Source organism: Pongo abelii, chromosome 1 (genome assembly GCF_028885655.2).
Source record: "Pongo abelii isolate AG06213 chromosome 1, NHGRI_mPonAbe1-v2.0_pri, whole genome shotgun sequence".
NCBI classification, from domain to species: Eukaryota; Metazoa; Chordata; class Mammalia; order Primates; family Hominidae; genus Pongo; species Pongo abelii.
Genome location: NC_071985.2, coordinates 191,241,633 through 191,258,956, shown reverse-complemented (window position 1 = coordinate 191,258,956; position 17,324 = coordinate 191,241,633). Strand labels below are relative to the sequence as shown.

The 17,324-nt window shown below is 38.4% G+C and overlaps 1 protein-coding gene across 5 annotated transcripts in view; it reads right to left on the bottom strand.

Moving 5' to 3' along the window:
* FOXJ3 (forkhead box J3) overlaps nucleotides 1-17,324 on the bottom strand; it is a 154,369-nt gene that overhangs the window by 23,691 nt on the left and 113,354 nt on the right. For 4 of the 5 annotated variants that reach the window (XM_009251624.4, XM_009251635.4, XM_054537141.2 and 1 more), the window contains one exon: nucleotides 5,348-5,449. The exons of the other annotated variant lie outside the window; for it this stretch is intronic. In XM_009251624.4, the coding sequence (XP_009249899.1) occupies nucleotides 5,348-5,449 (102 nt within the window). The remainder of the gene's footprint in view (nucleotides 1-5,347; nucleotides 5,450-17,324) is intronic. 5 annotated transcript variants of the gene reach the window in all.

Genomic DNA, 17,324 nt, shown 5'->3' with positions numbered 1-17,324 from the left:
ATAAATCCTCCATGTTTTATCCTTTTCTTCAATATTTTCTTTTTTTTTCTCTTTTTGAGACGGAGTCTCGCTTTGTCACCTAGGCTGGAGTGCAATGGTGCGATCTCGGCTCACTGCAACCTCTGTCTCCCAGGTTCAAGCGATTCTCCTGCCTCAGCCTCCCAAATAGTTGGGATTACAGATGCACGCCACAGTGCCTGGCTAATTTTTGTTATTTTTAGTGGAGACAGGGTTTCACTATGTTGGTCCCGCTGGTCTCGAACTCCTGACCTCGTGATCCACCCCACCTCAGCCTCCCAAAGTGCTGGGATTACAGGCGTGAGCCACCGCACCTGGCCTTCAATATTTCCTTTAGCTACCGTTGGTCATTTGGATTCTCATTTTTGTTTTACTATCAGCTTATTTTCTACCCACCTCCTCTCTCCCACAAAGAACATCTGGACTAGAATCACATTAAATTTGTATATCAACTTTGGAAAAACTGTCTTCTTTACAATAGTCTTCTGCATGAAAATTATATAATTTATTTATGTCATTTTCTTTCAGTAATTTTTATAGTGTTCTGTGTAGAGTTCATCTTTCATTTAAGCCAAGGTATTTGATGTTTCTGAATGCTAACATAAGTGTTATCTTTTAAATTTTATTTTCAAACTATCTGTGACCAGTAGGCAGAAATAAAACTGATTTCTGAAGAGAATTCACTAAATTCCCTTATTAATTCTAAGGCTTTATCCATAGATTCTTTTCAATTTTCTGTGATCATCTATGGCAACTTTATTTCTGTCTTTCCAAACTTTATGCTTTTTATTTCTTGTTTGTAACTTCTAACTGGCAAGGACCTCCAATACAATGTCAAATAAAAGTGCTGACGGCAAACATCTTTCTCTTCTTCCATACCTCCAAGAGAAAGTTTTCAGTATTTCACCATTTAATATAGCATTTGCTATATGCTTCTTTATAGATATTCTTTATCACACTGAAAAAATTTCCACCTATTTACAGCTAAGAGTTTTATTAAGTCATGACCTCTGAGTATGCCTTTGTAATATTCCGTATAAAATGTGGAGTATACACGTAGCACTTCTAACTACAAACAGAAGAATAACAGCAATAGATTTCCTAGTGCTAGATAGACCTAGCTTGCATTTCTAGAATACAACTGTGTTTGTGATGTTATCTTTTTTATGTATTGCTGGATTAAATTAGACAACATTTTGTTTAAGATTTTAATACCTATGCTCATGAGATTGGCTGAAAATTTCCTTTCTTGTAAAATTTTTGTCAGGTTTTGCTACTTAGGTTACGATGGTTTCATAATATAAATTGGGACATGTTACCTCTTTTTTAAAATTCTCTTGAAGTGTTTATAGAAGATCAATATTATTTTTTCACTAAATATTTATAAGAATTCCTTGAAGCTTGCTGGGCCTGAAGTCTTCTATAAAGAAGTATTTTTTAATTATGGGTTTAATATATACGGAAGTGTTAACATTTTCTATTTATTCTTGTGCCAGTTTTGATAAGTCATTTTTTATGATTTTGTCTATTTCATCTAAAATTTCAACTTTATTTACATAAGATGTTCATATCTATCCTTCCATTATCTTTTTAATTCTGTAGAATCCATATAGCTCCTTTTTTTCATTCCAGATATCAGCAAATTGTATTTCTCTTTCTTCATCAACTTTAATAGCACCTTTCTGTTTTTTCATTTTTGAAAGCTTTTTATTGCTGTATTTCCAAATTTACTAATCTTTCCATCTGTTTAGTCTGTTATTAATCCCATCTAGTGTACTTTTCAATTCAGACACTGCAGTTTTTATCTCTAGGAGTTTGCTTTGGGTTTATTCCATGTGTCTACACAGATTGTTTAATGTGTCTTTTAGCTTCTCCATGAAATATAGATAAAACTGCTTTAATGTCCTTTTCTAAGCTAATTCTATCATTTCTATCATTTCTGGGTCAGTTGTGACTTTTTCCTCACTATGGGTTGTTTACTGTAAAAAAGTAAAGAACATTAGTGAGCTCTGGGGACAGTTTCAAGCAAACTAATAAACGTATAAGTTGCTGGTGGCAATCCGGATCTACGCAAAGGAATAAAGAATAGCAGAAATGGTAACTATGTGGGTAAATGTAAAGCCATTTTTTTTTCTGATTTAAATCTCTTGAAATGATAATTGATTGTTTAAAGCAAAAATAACAAATACGTATTGTAGGTTTCTATCACAGGGAAAAAAATGGGAGTGTACAGTAATAAAGTTCTTATACATGATATAGTATAGTATCTTCATATTTTTAGTATGAGATGGGTTTTTGCCATGTTGGCCAGGCTGGTCTTGAATACCTGGCCTCAAGTGATCCACCCACCTCAGCCTCCCAAAGTGCTGGTATTAAAGGGGTGAGCCACCACACCCAGTCCAAATACTGTATTTCTTTAAATGAGGTTGTTTGTTGTTTTGATTTGGTCTGCATGTTCTATGAGTTACAGAAAAGCATGCTTAAATCTATTACTACGATCTTCTTTATTCCTTTTTCCTCTCCTCCTGCACACTAAAAACCACCTTGTTTGACCTTTTCCCCATGTCCCATTTACCTCTTAAGTTTTTCTGAATTTTCCATCCTTTTTTCTTTCTGTGCTTCTATCTGCACATTTTCTACAGACCTATCTTCCAGTTCATTAAATTTCTCTGCTGATGTGTCTGATCTGCTATTAAATCCATCTACTGGGTCTATTCAAGTTTCCTCTTGATTCTTCCATATAAATTCCAATTCTCTGGTAAATTTTCTATAACTCATCTATTTTCTTGACCATATCAGTTATAGTTATTTTGCAATAAATATTCAATCACTTGTTTACATTGTCTTCCCCCAACTGCATGTTTAGTTATTTCGAACTATCTCTCCTAGCATGCCTGGAAATTTTGACTGAATGCTGCACCTTATACTTATGGAAAATTACAGAAGCTCTGGATGATGTTATCTTCCTCCAAAGAGAATTCCGTTTTCTTTCGGCAGAAGGAATATTAGCATACCACTCTAGTAACTGTTGAGGCTGATCTATTTGGGTTTGCTCTTACTCTCAGAACAAAATTTTTCTCAGATATCAAGTTGAAAGCCTAGGGTGTATTACCATGGCTCTCTCCTCCTTTGAAGACCATAAACTACAATATTTGTCCCTCCTATTCTGTGAGAGTGTTGAATTTTGGCTAGCGAAAAACTACTTTGTGTCTGAGCCCTAGCACACACAATTAGGAGTTAGCAAATGCCTTAAGTGGATACTACTTACAAAAAGTTGAACTCAGCCAGATGCGGTGGCTCACACCTGTAATCCCAGCACTTTGGGAGGCCAAGGCGGGCAGATCACCTGAGGTCAGGAGTTTGAGACCAGCCTGGCCAACATGATGAAACCCCATCTCTACTAAAAATACAAAAATTAGCCAGGCACGGTGGTGGGTACCCATAATCCCAGCTACTTGGGAGGCTGAGGCAGGAGAATTGCTTGAACCCGGGAGGCGGAGGTTGCAGTGAGCTGAGATCGCCCCACTGCACTCCAGTCTGGGCGACATAGTGAGATCCTGTCTCAAAAAAAAAAAAAAAGTTGAATTCACCCCTGATATTCCTCAGGATCTCAGCTCTGCAAGCACTGGCTCTTTGGTAACCCCAAACTCCAATTTTGTCTCCCTGGCTGAATGACTGCTCTAGGCTACTGCTCTCTGTGTAGCCCCTATGCCATGCACTGAGAATCGGGAAATGTACCAAAGGAAAATGTACAAAGCTTATCTCAATGTGTTTACCTATTCTCTGGGCTCCTGAACCTGAAGCCCTGGCTGTCTCAGTTTCCAATACCTCCCTCTTCTTTTTTTTCAATCAAGGAGGTGGGTGGGGAGGGGTGTGTGGCTATGTATGTCTGGTATTTTACACAGATAGGCAGAAAGGTTAATCTAATACCAGTTAATCTAATCCAGTCATATCTGGATGCAGAAAACCAAAATCTTCAGCTCCTTTGACATCACATTATTCGGTCATAAAGTCCCATCATTACTACTTCCTAATTGTTTCCTAGTAACCACACTATCATCTATGTTTAGGTCTTCATCACCACTTAGACTACTGCACAGAGCAGTATTAGGTATTTCTGATTCTAACCCAACCACTTCACCAGAAATTCTCACCTAACTGGTCACCATTAGAGATCATTTTTTAAAGTACGTATTTCTGGGCCCTATTCATAATGACACAGTAACTGATTTGGTAGAACTGCAATGGAATCCTGGGATTACCACCACTACCACCACCCACCACTCCCCAACTGCCCCATAAACCCTCTCTCTAAGTGACTGTGATGTAATTATTCCAGAGACTGCCATGTGGGAAGAATCATTCCTCTATGCCTAGGCTACCAGTTTCCTTTCTGAACTAGAAATATGAATATGTCACTCTGATTATAATCTGTCATCTGTTTAATCATTATCTTTCTACAAGTAAAAGGATCCTAGGAGTACCATATTAGTGCAATGATGTATGTGTATGTGTTCATATTTATGTGTGTGCGTGAAGTGGAAGAATGACAGTCAGGGAGAGGGAAAGAGAAAAAGAGGGTGAAAGCTAGAGGGAGAAAATGAAAACAAGACTGAAAGAGAATCTAAGCAGAAGTATGAGAGATGTGTGGCTCTGGAGTATTCATGGTCTAGTAGGGAAGAAAACACATGAACAAAACTGGATTCATGAACCTCCCAGAGTCTTTTTAGGGTTTTGAGATGTAAGATTAAGAAACTGTCTTATAAAGAAGAGACAGATATATACCTGTATCCCACTAGGTATATAATGACAAAGTTTTGACTCAACCATCAAAATGTAGCAAACAACCATGTACTATTTCTGGCTATATTCCTAGACTTGAATATCATGAAAATAGGTAGACCACCATCCCAGTGAACTCTATGAGGCTGTCTAATTATTTATTTTACTAGATTCTGTTAACTCCCCAGAATTTGACAATCTTTTTTTCAACCACATATCTGGAGAGGTAATTAACGATTCTGAAACAAATTGACTCAATAAAATGCTGGCTCACAAATTCTATCAACGGGAACTGTGAGAGCCAAGAATTTTTAAACGAGTATAGAACTTCTCAATAAGGACCTTCCAATTTCTCCTGAGAGATATTTTGTTCTAATTTGTGCATATCTCAAAACATTCTGAATTTAGCCTTCAAGCTACCATGCATAGGGTAGACAAATTTATATAATCTTTAAACTGAACCATATAGGATTCTATCATTATTACAAAGGCAAATTAAATGTACTACTCAATGACATTTCAATAATGTTTAAAAAAATGAAATTACTTTGTTAGTCACAGTGTTGATTGCCAGAGTTGGAGAGGCACTTCCCGAAATAATACACTCCATTCCCAAAGAATCTGAATCTATGCTATATGGAGTTGAGGCCTAAAATACAAGAACAAAATAAATAATTATTAGCTCATATATCCAGCAACTTTAACACAGTTTGAAGGGATCTCATCAAATTCTTGAACATCCAGTTTTGTGCTTTGTTTCTGAAAATGAATTTAAATCACTAGTGAAATCTCTTCTACTATATTTTAGTATGCTACTGACTTGATATTACAAAGTCCTTTGGTATGGCTACTCTCTAACAACTCTTTTAATTTACTGCAGGATAGGCTGACAAAAATTAGAAACAAACTTCTGTAGTGAAAATTGCTAATGATCCCCTAATATCCATTCTCCCCTCATCCCTTTCAGTGATAGATATTTACAGTATCTACTCATGTCTGCCCAGCCACAGACTACCTGTCTAGATTCATGAAGAGCTACCTGCGGCCATGTGACTACAGTGTGACCAATGGGATGTGAGCAGGAGTGATGTGTGCCACTTCTGGGTCATGTCTTTGAAAGAAACCTGCTTGCCCACCGAAATTCATTCGTTCTTTCTCTCTTATTGCAGATTTAAGACAGATATGGTAGTGGTGATCTTGCTTAACCATAAATAGCTGAGGGTAATACCCTGGGAAAATACTGGAAAAACAGGATTAGAAGGAACCTCAACATCTGAATGACCTTGTGAAACAGAGCTGTTTATATCTCTGACCCACCCGTCAGTTTGGGCTTCTACCTGACAGAGAAATAAACCTCTCTGGTTTAAGCCAGTTATAGATGTTTAAAACTTTTGCTATTTATTTTTATTGATACATATTAGATGTACACATTTTGAGTATACATGTGATAATTTAATACATTCATATAATCAAACGAAAAATTTGAGATATCCTCAAATTTTATTTATCTTTTGTTTATACTGGGAATATTCAAATTATTCTCTTCTAAGCTATTTCGAAATATACAATCAATTAATGTTAACTACAGCCACCCTACTGATTTATCAGACATCAGGTCTTATTTCTTCTTCTTCTTCTTCTTCTTCTTTTTTGGGATGGAGTCTCGCTCTGTTGCCCAGGCTGTAGTGCAGTGATGCAATCTCGGCTCACTGCAACCTCCACCTCCCATGCTCAAGCGATTCTCCTGCCTCAGCCTCCCAAGTAGCTGGAATTACAGGTGTGTGTCACCACACCTGGCTGATTTTTGTATTTTTAGTAGAGACAGGGTTCACCATGTTGGCCAGGCTGGTCTCGAACTCCTGACCTAAAGTGATCCACCTGCCTCAGCCTCCCAAAGTGCTACTACAGGCGTTGAGTCATCATGCCCAGCCAGTTCTTATTTCTTCTATCTAAGTGTATATTTATATCCATTAATCAACCTGTCTTCATCTCCCTTCCCCCTACCCTTCCTGGCCTCTGATAAGCACCAATCTACTTTCTATCTTCATGTAATCCACTTTTTTAGCTACCACATATGAGTGAGAATACGCAATATTTGTCTTTCTGTGAGTGTACATCAGTTATAGTTTTATTTTTCTTCCTTTGCTAGAGCAACTGAACAATCTCCTAAATATACTTCATATGTACTGTTTAGAGTTAACATGGGTGTTAAAAACAATACAGAAAGTTTTCTGCTATTAGAATTCTGAATATATACATTGTGATAACTCCTCTCTCTAAGAAACGGTTTTTATTGCTTTATTGAGCCCTCAAAAGTTCAACTCCAATGGTAAATGTTAAAGAGGGGCAAACAGAAGTAATTTATGATTATGACGCTAGCTACATATATATTCCCTCTCTGGCAAAAACTATTTGTCCCACACATGATCCTAATTGTACATGCATTTCTAAAAGATCATACCAGATGAGCGAGAGAGCAATTTCACCAAGACACATTTTGAAATTAATCTATCCTTTAATCCCTCAGCATTTTCCTCATTCTAGATAATCTAATCAACCTTCGGGCAGAGAATAGGGATCTTGATTGAAAAAGACCAGAGCTACACCCACAAGCTAGAATCCAGCACTTAGGTCCCAGGTACACATTGAGAGCAAGGTGAAATAGAGCAAGCTATAAAAACAACTCTATTTATGCCTCAGTTTTAGTGCCAGCCAACCAAGCTATAATTAAGTTAACACAGAAGATTACTTTAGAAAGGTACAAATCTCATATTCCCTTAACTCAACTCAGTCATCTCAGTCTGAACTATTGGTTCACTAATTCTCATTCTTCCCTTCTGGTAGGAAAAGGGAAACTTTTGTTATCTGATTTCACGTAAATTACTCAAACTTTATGCTTGTTTTCTCATCTATAAAAAGAGGATTATGCTACTTCCTTTAGAGGTCTGTTAAGAATATCAACACAGTATTTCATGTAAAGCGCTTAGCATGGTAACTGAAACACACAGTAAGTGCTGGCCACTATGATGACCACTAGAATATACCTGCTACTGATGCCAAGGATCTGCTGATACAAAGAAATACTCATCCCTCAACAAAATACTAGCAAACCATATTCAACAGTTCAGTAAAAGGATTATTCACCATGATCAAGTGGGATTTATCCCTGGGATGTAAGGGTGACTCAATATACACGCATTAATAAATGTGATTCACCATATTAAGAGAATCAAAGACAAAAAGAATAAAGGATCATCCCAAAAATATTTTAAAAAGCATTTGACAAAATTCAATATCCTTTCATGACAAAAACGCTCAACAAATAAGGTATAGAAGGAACATTCCTCAACACAATAAAGGTCATATATAATAAGTCCATAGCTAACACCATACTCAATGGTGAAAAGTTAAAGGCTTTTCCTCTTAAGACCAGGAACAAGACAAGGATGCCCACTGTCACCATTTCTATTCAACATAGTACTGGATGGCCTAGCCAAGGCAATTAGGCAAGAGAAGGAACTAGAGATGCTCTTCGACTTATGGTGGGGTTACATTCCAATAAACCCATCATAAACTGAAACTACCGTAAGTCAAAAATGCACTTAATGTACTTAACCTACTGAACATCACAGCTCAGCCTAACCTACCTTAAACATGTTCAGAACAATTACACATTAAGCCACACATGAGCAAAAGCATCTATTTTATAATAAAGTGTTAAATATCTCATGTAATTTATTGAATACTATATTGAAGGTGAAAAACAGAATGGTTGTATAGGTACTCAAAGTACTGTTGCTACTGAATATGTGTTGCTTTTGCACCATCATAAAGTCAAAAAATTGTAAGCCAAAACATTCTCTAAGTCAGGTACTATCTACAAAAGGCGTCCAAATAGGAAGCAATGAAGTGAAATTGTCTTTGCTGACATGCTCTTATATAGACCAAATCCTAAAGACTTCAACAAAAACAGAACAGTATTCAGTAAAGTTGTAAACAAATTCAGTAACGTTGCAGCATACAAGATTAACCTATAAAAATCAATAGCATTTCTATACACTAACAACAAACTATCTAAAAAAGCTATTAAGAAAACAATTCATTTTCTCTTTCTCCAAGATGGTAGATTAAAGGGATTAACATGCCCCTCCCACTTGGAAAAATAAAATCATGTGTAGAGATTCATGCTGTTAACTTTTTTTCCTAGAAGCAACACAGGAACTTAACAGAAAAACTGAAAGAAAATGCAGACCTTTTGAAATAAGTGGCGGGCAGCAGCCTACACCATGAAGCAGGTAGAAAACTGTGTCTCTAGAGCTTGAGTGGGAGAGAGACTTCCTCCATGACACATACTCCCACTAGGGAGTCAGGCCAGTGGGAATTGCCTTAACCCTACCCAGGTATAAAATTCCTTAACCCAATCCAGGCCACGGGGGAATGCCTTAATGCTACCCAGTGCTGGAGCTGACTTAATGAGCAGTGGGGAGAATATGAGGAGAAGCGGCATCACGACATGCTTTACATCCATTCCCAGACTCCAGCAGGCCCGGAGGGAAGCCATTCCTGATCCTATCTCAGGGAAGACTGCCAGCTAATTCAGGCAGAGGTCACAGGTTGAGAGACGCTCCCAACTGAGACTTGCGATATAATCTTGAGTGCAGATGGAACCTCCTGGTCAGAACCAAGGGGCAAGTGAGAAGTGTGCTACAGCCACAGGTGCAGGAGCTGGGTGTCCCTGCTTTGCAGGCAGACCTGGAGGCATATGGCCTGAAAACTGTGGTTTCTGTCTTGGCTGGGAAGGCTTATAGCCTGGGGCAGTTTTGAGTTCTAAGTGCAGGCTGCCTATAACCCAACTAGCTGCTGCTAGCAGAACACTGGGTGTGAGACCTGTGTTGCCAAGTCTGTGGGAGCTGAGTGGGGCTTAATGCCATTTGCTACACCCGATGCCCCGTGCAGATTATTTTATGCATCAGAGGCAGCTGTGCTCCACCCTGTAACACCATCCCAACAGCCAAGGAACTGCCCTCTGACCCCCACTGGGGCCACTGCTTGCACCCACATGTGAAAAGCCAGAGTGCAGACTTGCTTGACCTGGCCCCCATCTGGCTTTGTCCCTTCACTCGCTCTGGTAGCATAACACAACAGACTGGAACTTTGGAAAGCTCCATGGCCCTGTCTATGGCCTGAGACACCAGAGTACCTTGGGTAACATAAGGCAAGCACAAATCCCACCACTACCACCATAGTTGGTGTTCTTTTGCAAGCACCACCTCTTGAGGCCAACCAGCACAGCCCATTACAACATCTGCAGGGACAATAACACCACCCTGAGGAAGGAGAAATTTTTTGCATGACCTAGCTATCGTCACTGCCTGTATCACCCTGGCTAACCAGAAGGTCTTGAGTCTGTCCACGTGCCCAGTACATTACTACTACAGTTGGCATTTGAGAAAGCCAACACAAATCTCAAGGAGATTTCCTTGAGATAACCAAGGAAATCTCATAGTCTACATAACTCCCTTCCCACCCCCATCAGAGCTGGTGCTGGTACCCGCTGCTGGGAGACTAGAGGACAGGTCACATCACTGAATCCCTTGCATACATTCCCCAGCACCAGACTGGAGTGTGGCAACCCCACTGAGCAGCTACACCCAGAAGAGCAGCAAGCTCCACAGTAGTCTGGCCCTCAGGGACTGCTACTCCCAAGGGAAGGGGCAGGGCGGGGAGTGTACTACATTAAGGGAGCACCTCATGAGACAAAAGAAACCAGACTGCAGGCCTCAAGTCCTTTAACTTTCCACTTGTGGGGGAGTTTCTTTTATCAGAGAAACATGGGCAGTGCTAAGCTCAGTGGGGAAAGTTTGTTTGGCTCTACCCCAAAGTCAGGCGGCCCTGGTGCTCGTGAAGGGTCTTGAAGAAGATTGGGATTTCTTCTCCTCTTGCCCATCATTGCTGACACAGCTGGGGCCTCTCCCATGGGACCTTGGCATGGGTGCATCTGTAGATACTCTTCCTGGAACACTTTGGGGTAACTGCATCCTTATAGGAGGTGTGCCCTCCAGATTCAGGCTTCCATGAGAGGTAGAGTCATAATCCCTTTTTACATGGAACATCACATTCCTGCAGATGAAAGGGATGCCTGTCTGATCTGAATAGCTGGAACATCTGGTCAGGGGTGTGACTGGGAGGTGACTGTTTTCCTGCTGGCCTGAAAGACAGCTTTGGGGGTTTCCTTCCTTCGCCCTTGAAAAGACCTCAGTGCATTTCACTAAGAGCTTCCCTAGCAGCCCCTGCCAAGGCTGGGAACTTTGCCCACCACTGGGGTAATGCCTTTACTACCTCCTTTGGCCATACCTGTGGATACCTCCTATCAGCCTGAAGCCTAAACTATTCAACTCAGTGAATAAAGTACTGGAGGAGAAAATTTTTAAATGCACGCCACTGGGGAACAAGATAAGCTTAAACAGACCTCTGCCATTCCAGCTCCACTGGAGATAGTGAGCCTGCTCACACATCCAGCACAATGCTACTACAACCAGCATCTGAGAAAGCCACTACACAAAGATTCTCTGTAACCAAGAAACTATAGAGTTTTCACCACGGAAAGCACCCAGAGCCAAAGCTGGGTGACAATAAACTAAAAACATTAAAGTTACATCCTGGAGTAGTGAGGGTGAGGGGGGCCGGGGGAAGGTAAGAAATGAAAAGACACAGTTGAATCAAAAATAAATTCAAAAATAATTAGAAGTGGCTGGGCACAGTGGCTCATGCCTGTAATCCCAGCACTTTGGGAGGTGAAAGTGGGTGGATCATTTGAGGTCAGGAGTTCGAGACCAGCCTGGCCAACATGGTGAAACCCCATCTCTACTAAAAATACAAAATTTGGCTGGGCATGGTGGCATGCACCTGTAATCCCAGCTACTCAGGAGGCTGAGCCAGGAGAATGGCTTGAACCCAAGAGGTGGAGGTTGAGCCAAGATGGTGCCACTGCACTCCAGCCTGAGCGACATAGCAAGACTCCGTCTCAATAATAACATAATTTAAAAAGTTAATTGTGAGTTTACTCAAAGAAATACAAGGTGAAAATACAACAGAAAAAATTTTTAAAAATTCACGATATGAAGGAAAAATTTTCTAAAGAGACAAGTATTTTAAAGCAAAGCTAATCAGAACTTCGGAAATAAAAGACCTATTTAGAGAACTACAAAATGTGGTACAAAGTTTTAACAACAGACTAGACCAGGTAGAAAAAAATAATTTCAGAGGTCGAAGACAAGGCTTTCAGGTTAACCTCATCAGATAAAAATAAAGAAAAGAAATGAACAATCTCCAAAATATATGGGATTGTGTAAAAGAGCCAAACCTAAGAATCATAGGTGTTCCTGAGGGAGAAGAAAAAGTTAAAATTTGGAAAACCTATTTGAGGGAATAATTAAGGAAAATTTCCCTGGTCTTGCTAGAGATACAAGAAGCTCAAAGAACTTCTGGGAGATTCACTGCAAAAAGGACATCACCAAAGGCATGGACTCATCAGATTATCTAAAGTCAAAGTGAAAGAAAGACGTCTAAGAGCAGTTAGACAAAAGCATCAGGTAACCTATAGAAGAAAACCTATCAGACTAACAGCAGACTTCTCAGCAGAAACCTTACAAGCCAGAAGGGCTTGGGGTCCTATCTTTTCTCCTTAACAGTATAACTGTCAGCCAAGAATTTTGTATCTAGCAAAAACAAAAAACAAAAAAAACCTGTTTCGTAAGTGAAGGAGAAATAAAGTCTCTCAGAAAAGGAAATGCTAAGGAAGCTTGTCAATAATAGGCCTGCCTACAAGAAATGCTAAAAGGAGTTCTTGAAACAAAAGGTTGATGTGCAAAAGAATAGAAACTCCTGAAAGTATAAACTTCACAGGGCTTGTGAAACAATAACACAAGGAAGAAAACAAAGTCACCATGTAACAATCAACAGCATGACTGGAACAGTATCTCACATCTCAATATTAATGTTGAATGTACATGGTCTAAATGTTCCACTTGAAAGATATACACTGGCTGAATGGATTAAAAAAAAAAATCACAAACTAAGTATCTGCTGTCTTCAGAAGACACACCTAACATGTAAGGATTCTTAAAGACTCAAGATAAAGGAGTGAAAAAAGATATTTCTGGCAAATGGAAGCCAAAAGCAAGCAGGAGTAGCTATTCATATATCATATAAAAAAGACTTTAAAACAACAACAGTTAAAAAAAAAAAGACACGATTATATAATGATAAAAGGATCAATTCAACAAGAAGATATAACAAACCTAAATATACATGCACCTAACTCCAATGCCCCCAGATTCATAAAATCACTAGTACTAGAGCTAAGAAAAGAGACATGGTACACATACACAATGGAATATTATTCAGTCTTTAAAGAACAGGAAATTCTGTCTAGGGGGCATTATGCTAAGTGAAATAAGCCAGCCACAGATAGAAAATACTGTATAATTTCACTTACATGTGGATTCTAAAAAAACCCCAAACTCATAAAAGCAGAGAATAGAATGGTGATTACCAGAAGCGGGAACAGGCAAAGAGGAGACACTGATCAATGGGTACAAAGTTCTGGTGTTCTATTGCACATCCCAATGACTACAGTTAATAATATATTGTATATTTCAAAATAGCTCAGAGGATTTTAAATGTTCTCACCACAAATGATATCTGAAGTGATAAACTAGCCTAATTTGATCATTCTACAATGTATATATGTGCTGAAACATCACATTGTACCCCATAAATATATACAATTATTGTCAATTAAAAATAAAATAAAAGTAAAAACAAAGGAATACTCAATGGTGACTAACAAGAAAGATGACAGCTTTGGTATGAGGCACTGTACTCCCACATAGCATCAACTATTACAAAACAGTAAATTAAACAAACAAAAAAAAGCTTTTAATTATTTTTTCATGAATACTTCAGTTTCAATAGAGACAGTAAAGGCACACTCTTCACATACTCTGACATACTCAATAGTATGGTACATATTTTTATTTATAGGTGCACTGATTCTATGTTCTTAGTAGGCAAAAAGTAGTCTGATCAGTAAAGCCAATAGATCCAGGCATCCCAAAATGTATTTGGATAATTTATTACAGCAGCCATCAACCGAAATTCCGGACAAAGAAAGTATCAATGAATCTAATCTGCTGGCACCGGTTAGCTCAAGAAAGGTCCTTTCTGGAGTTCCCTAATCATACCCATTTGAGTTCCACTTCCTGTTTGGCAGTGCGATACCCCTATAGACCAACCTTCTGCTGATAACTATAAAGTATGATGGTGAGAAAAAAAAACAGCTTCCTGAGCATTCCAAAGGGTAAATAAAATAGGCAGGTTGGGGAGGTAAGTCAAAACTTAGGAAGAATGTGGGTGAATTTCCTGTTTTGCTGCAGCTTTGCCCCAAGATTAGGCAATAGATGTGGAGTGCAGACAGCTAAAGCTGTTCTTCTGTCAGGAGGAACTAGGGAAAAGACCCGAGGTAAACACAGCCAGCCACCAAAGAGAAAAGGGAATCCCGTAAGAGAGGAAGTTGAAAGAGATTCCATAATCCTGTGTATGACACAGCACAAATGTGCCAGGCTGAGGCCTGAACCATGCATATACAGATTTGCATCAAAGCAGAGGCTTAAGGATCAAATTGAAATTGGAACCACTACTCACAGAAGGTGAAAGAGAAAGCTTACAGTGTAACACAGTTAAGCCAGGTAAAGTACAGATATCAATATTCTATAGATTATTATAGAACCCAGAGTCCATAAAAACATAATATTCACAATGTCTAGGACACAATCCAAAATTACCTAGCACACAAGTAACGGAAAATATAGCCCATTCTTGGCAGAAAGGGAAATCTACAGATGCCCACTCCAAAAAAAGACTGAGTTGTTGGAATTATGAGACAAGGATTTTAAAACAGCTATTATAATTATTTATGCTCAATGAAATAAAGTTAAAAAAACACTTGAATGGAAATATAATAAAGGAAATCTCAAGAGAAAAATAAAAAAAATCAAAATTTTAGAATGGAAAAATATCCAAAAGAAAAATATATCAATGGATGACCTTAATAATGAAATGGAAATGAGTAAGTAAAGAATCAGTAAACTTAAAGGCGGATCAGTATAACCAATCTGAAGAACCAAAAGCTTATGAAAAAAAGAACAGAGCCTCAGAAAGCTGTGGGACAATCTCAAAAGGTCTAATGTATATCTGTGATTTCTGGAAGAACAAAGAGAGAAAAGGGCAGAAAAATATAGAGGAAATAATGACCAAAATCTTTGAAAATTTAGTAAAAGACAAATTTAACAAATTCAAGAAGCTCAGCAAACCCCAATAAAAATAAATGGAAGGAAAAACCACACTTAGATACATCATAATCAAATTCTTGAAAATAAAGATAGAAAAAAGCTAGAGAAAAACTACATATCACATGCAGGTAAACATCGACTGGGAAATGACTGTGGATTTCTCATCAGAAATGATGGAGGTCATAAGACAGTGAACATCTTTAAAGTGCTAAAATAAAACAGAATTATCAATTCAGACTGTATATCTAATAAAAAATACTCTTCAAAAATGAAGGCAGGCTGGGTGTGGTGGCTCACACACCTAGCACTTTGGGAGGTGGGGACGGGAGGATCACTTGAGGCCAAGAGTTTGAGACCAGCCTGGTCAACATAGTGAGACACCCATCTCTAAGGGGGAAAAAAATTTATATATCATATCATATACATATATATGTGAAACAGAAAATTTTTAAAAATGAAGGCAAAATAAATACATTTTCAGGGAAAGAAAAACTAAGTGAATTTGTTGCTAGGAAACCTGCGCTATAAGAAAGTTCTTTAGGCAGGGGAAAATTATAGCAAAGAAAAAACCTGGACCTTCTGAAACAAATGAAAGCACCAGAAATGGTAGACACTGGGTAAATATAAAAGACTACTGTTTTCCTCTTAAGTTTTAAAAATCACATAAATTATTTAAGGCAAAAGTTATAACACTGTCTTATGAACATCTACAGATGTAACACATATTACAACTATGGGGTATAGTGAGGGAAAGAACAAAGAGGATCTACATGGTTGGAAGATTTTTACATTTATATGAAGTGATACACTAATAACTGAGTAGATTGCAAAAGGTTAAGGATGTACACTGGAATTCCTAGATATAAATAAATAAATAGGAATAGCTAAAAAGCCAACAGATAAATTAAAATGAGATACTAAAATATATCCAAAATAATCTAAAAGAAGGCAGGAAAAGGGAAAAGAGATGAAACTAAAAACAGAGGTCAAACAGAAAACAAAACATAAACCTAAATCAGTCATATTAATGATTCCATTAAATGTTAAGTAAATGCTCAATGAAAAGGCAAAGACTTTCAGAGAGGCTAAAAAAGCAAGACTGATAAATGCTGTCTCCAAGAGCCACACTTTCAAATATATAGATCTGGGGTAGAGGGGAGGAGAGGAACAGGAAAACTGTCTCTATTTGCAGATGACACAATTACTTATGACAAATCGCAAGAGGCATCTTCAAATAACTATTAGAACTAACAAGATAATAAAATACAAAGTTAATATACAAAAATTAATTATATTTTTATATACTAGCTACAAGCAATTGGAAAATGGATTTAAAAATACTTTGCAATAGGCTGGGCGCAGTGGCTCACTCCTGTAATCCCAGCACTTTGGGAAGCCGAGGGTGGCGGATCACAAGGTCAAGAGATCAAGACCATCCTGGCCAACATGGCGAAACCCCATCTCTACTAAAAATACAAAACTTCGCTGGGCGTGGTGGCGTGCGCCTGTAGTCCCAGCTACTTGGGAGGCTGAGGCAGAAGAATGGCTTGCACCCGGGAGGCAGAGGTTGCAGTGAGCCGAGATCGTGCCACTGCATTCCAGCCTGGCGACAGAGCAAGACTCCACCTCCAAAAAAAAAAAAAAAAAAATCCTTACAATACCGTTGAAAAACAAAATACTCAGGATTAAATCTAACAGGAAGCATCCATGTCTCCACGCTGAAAACCAAAAAACACTCCTTAGAGAAATTAAATTAGACCTAATGAATGGAGAAATATAACATTTTTATGGATTAGAATATTCAATATTGCTAGGATGTCAATTTTCTCCAGATCACTGCTTACCTGGGGACAAGAGTAGAGTGAACTTCTGGGGATGATGAAAATGTTAATGTGCCACTGTTGATAATTTCACAGTTGTATAGATCCCAAAACTCCTCAACTTATAAACTTGAAATACGCAGTTAACTGTACAACTATCCCTCAATAGTGTTGTAAAAAAACAAAATCCTACCCATTCATCACAATGATCTCTTACGAAACTTTTCATGATCTCCATCTCTAACCAGACAGGATTTCCACCATTTTTAACCCCCAGGAAATTCTACTTAGACATACATATTGGAGACAACATGCAGTGCTCTCACATAATGTACACTCAGTAGTTTTCCCA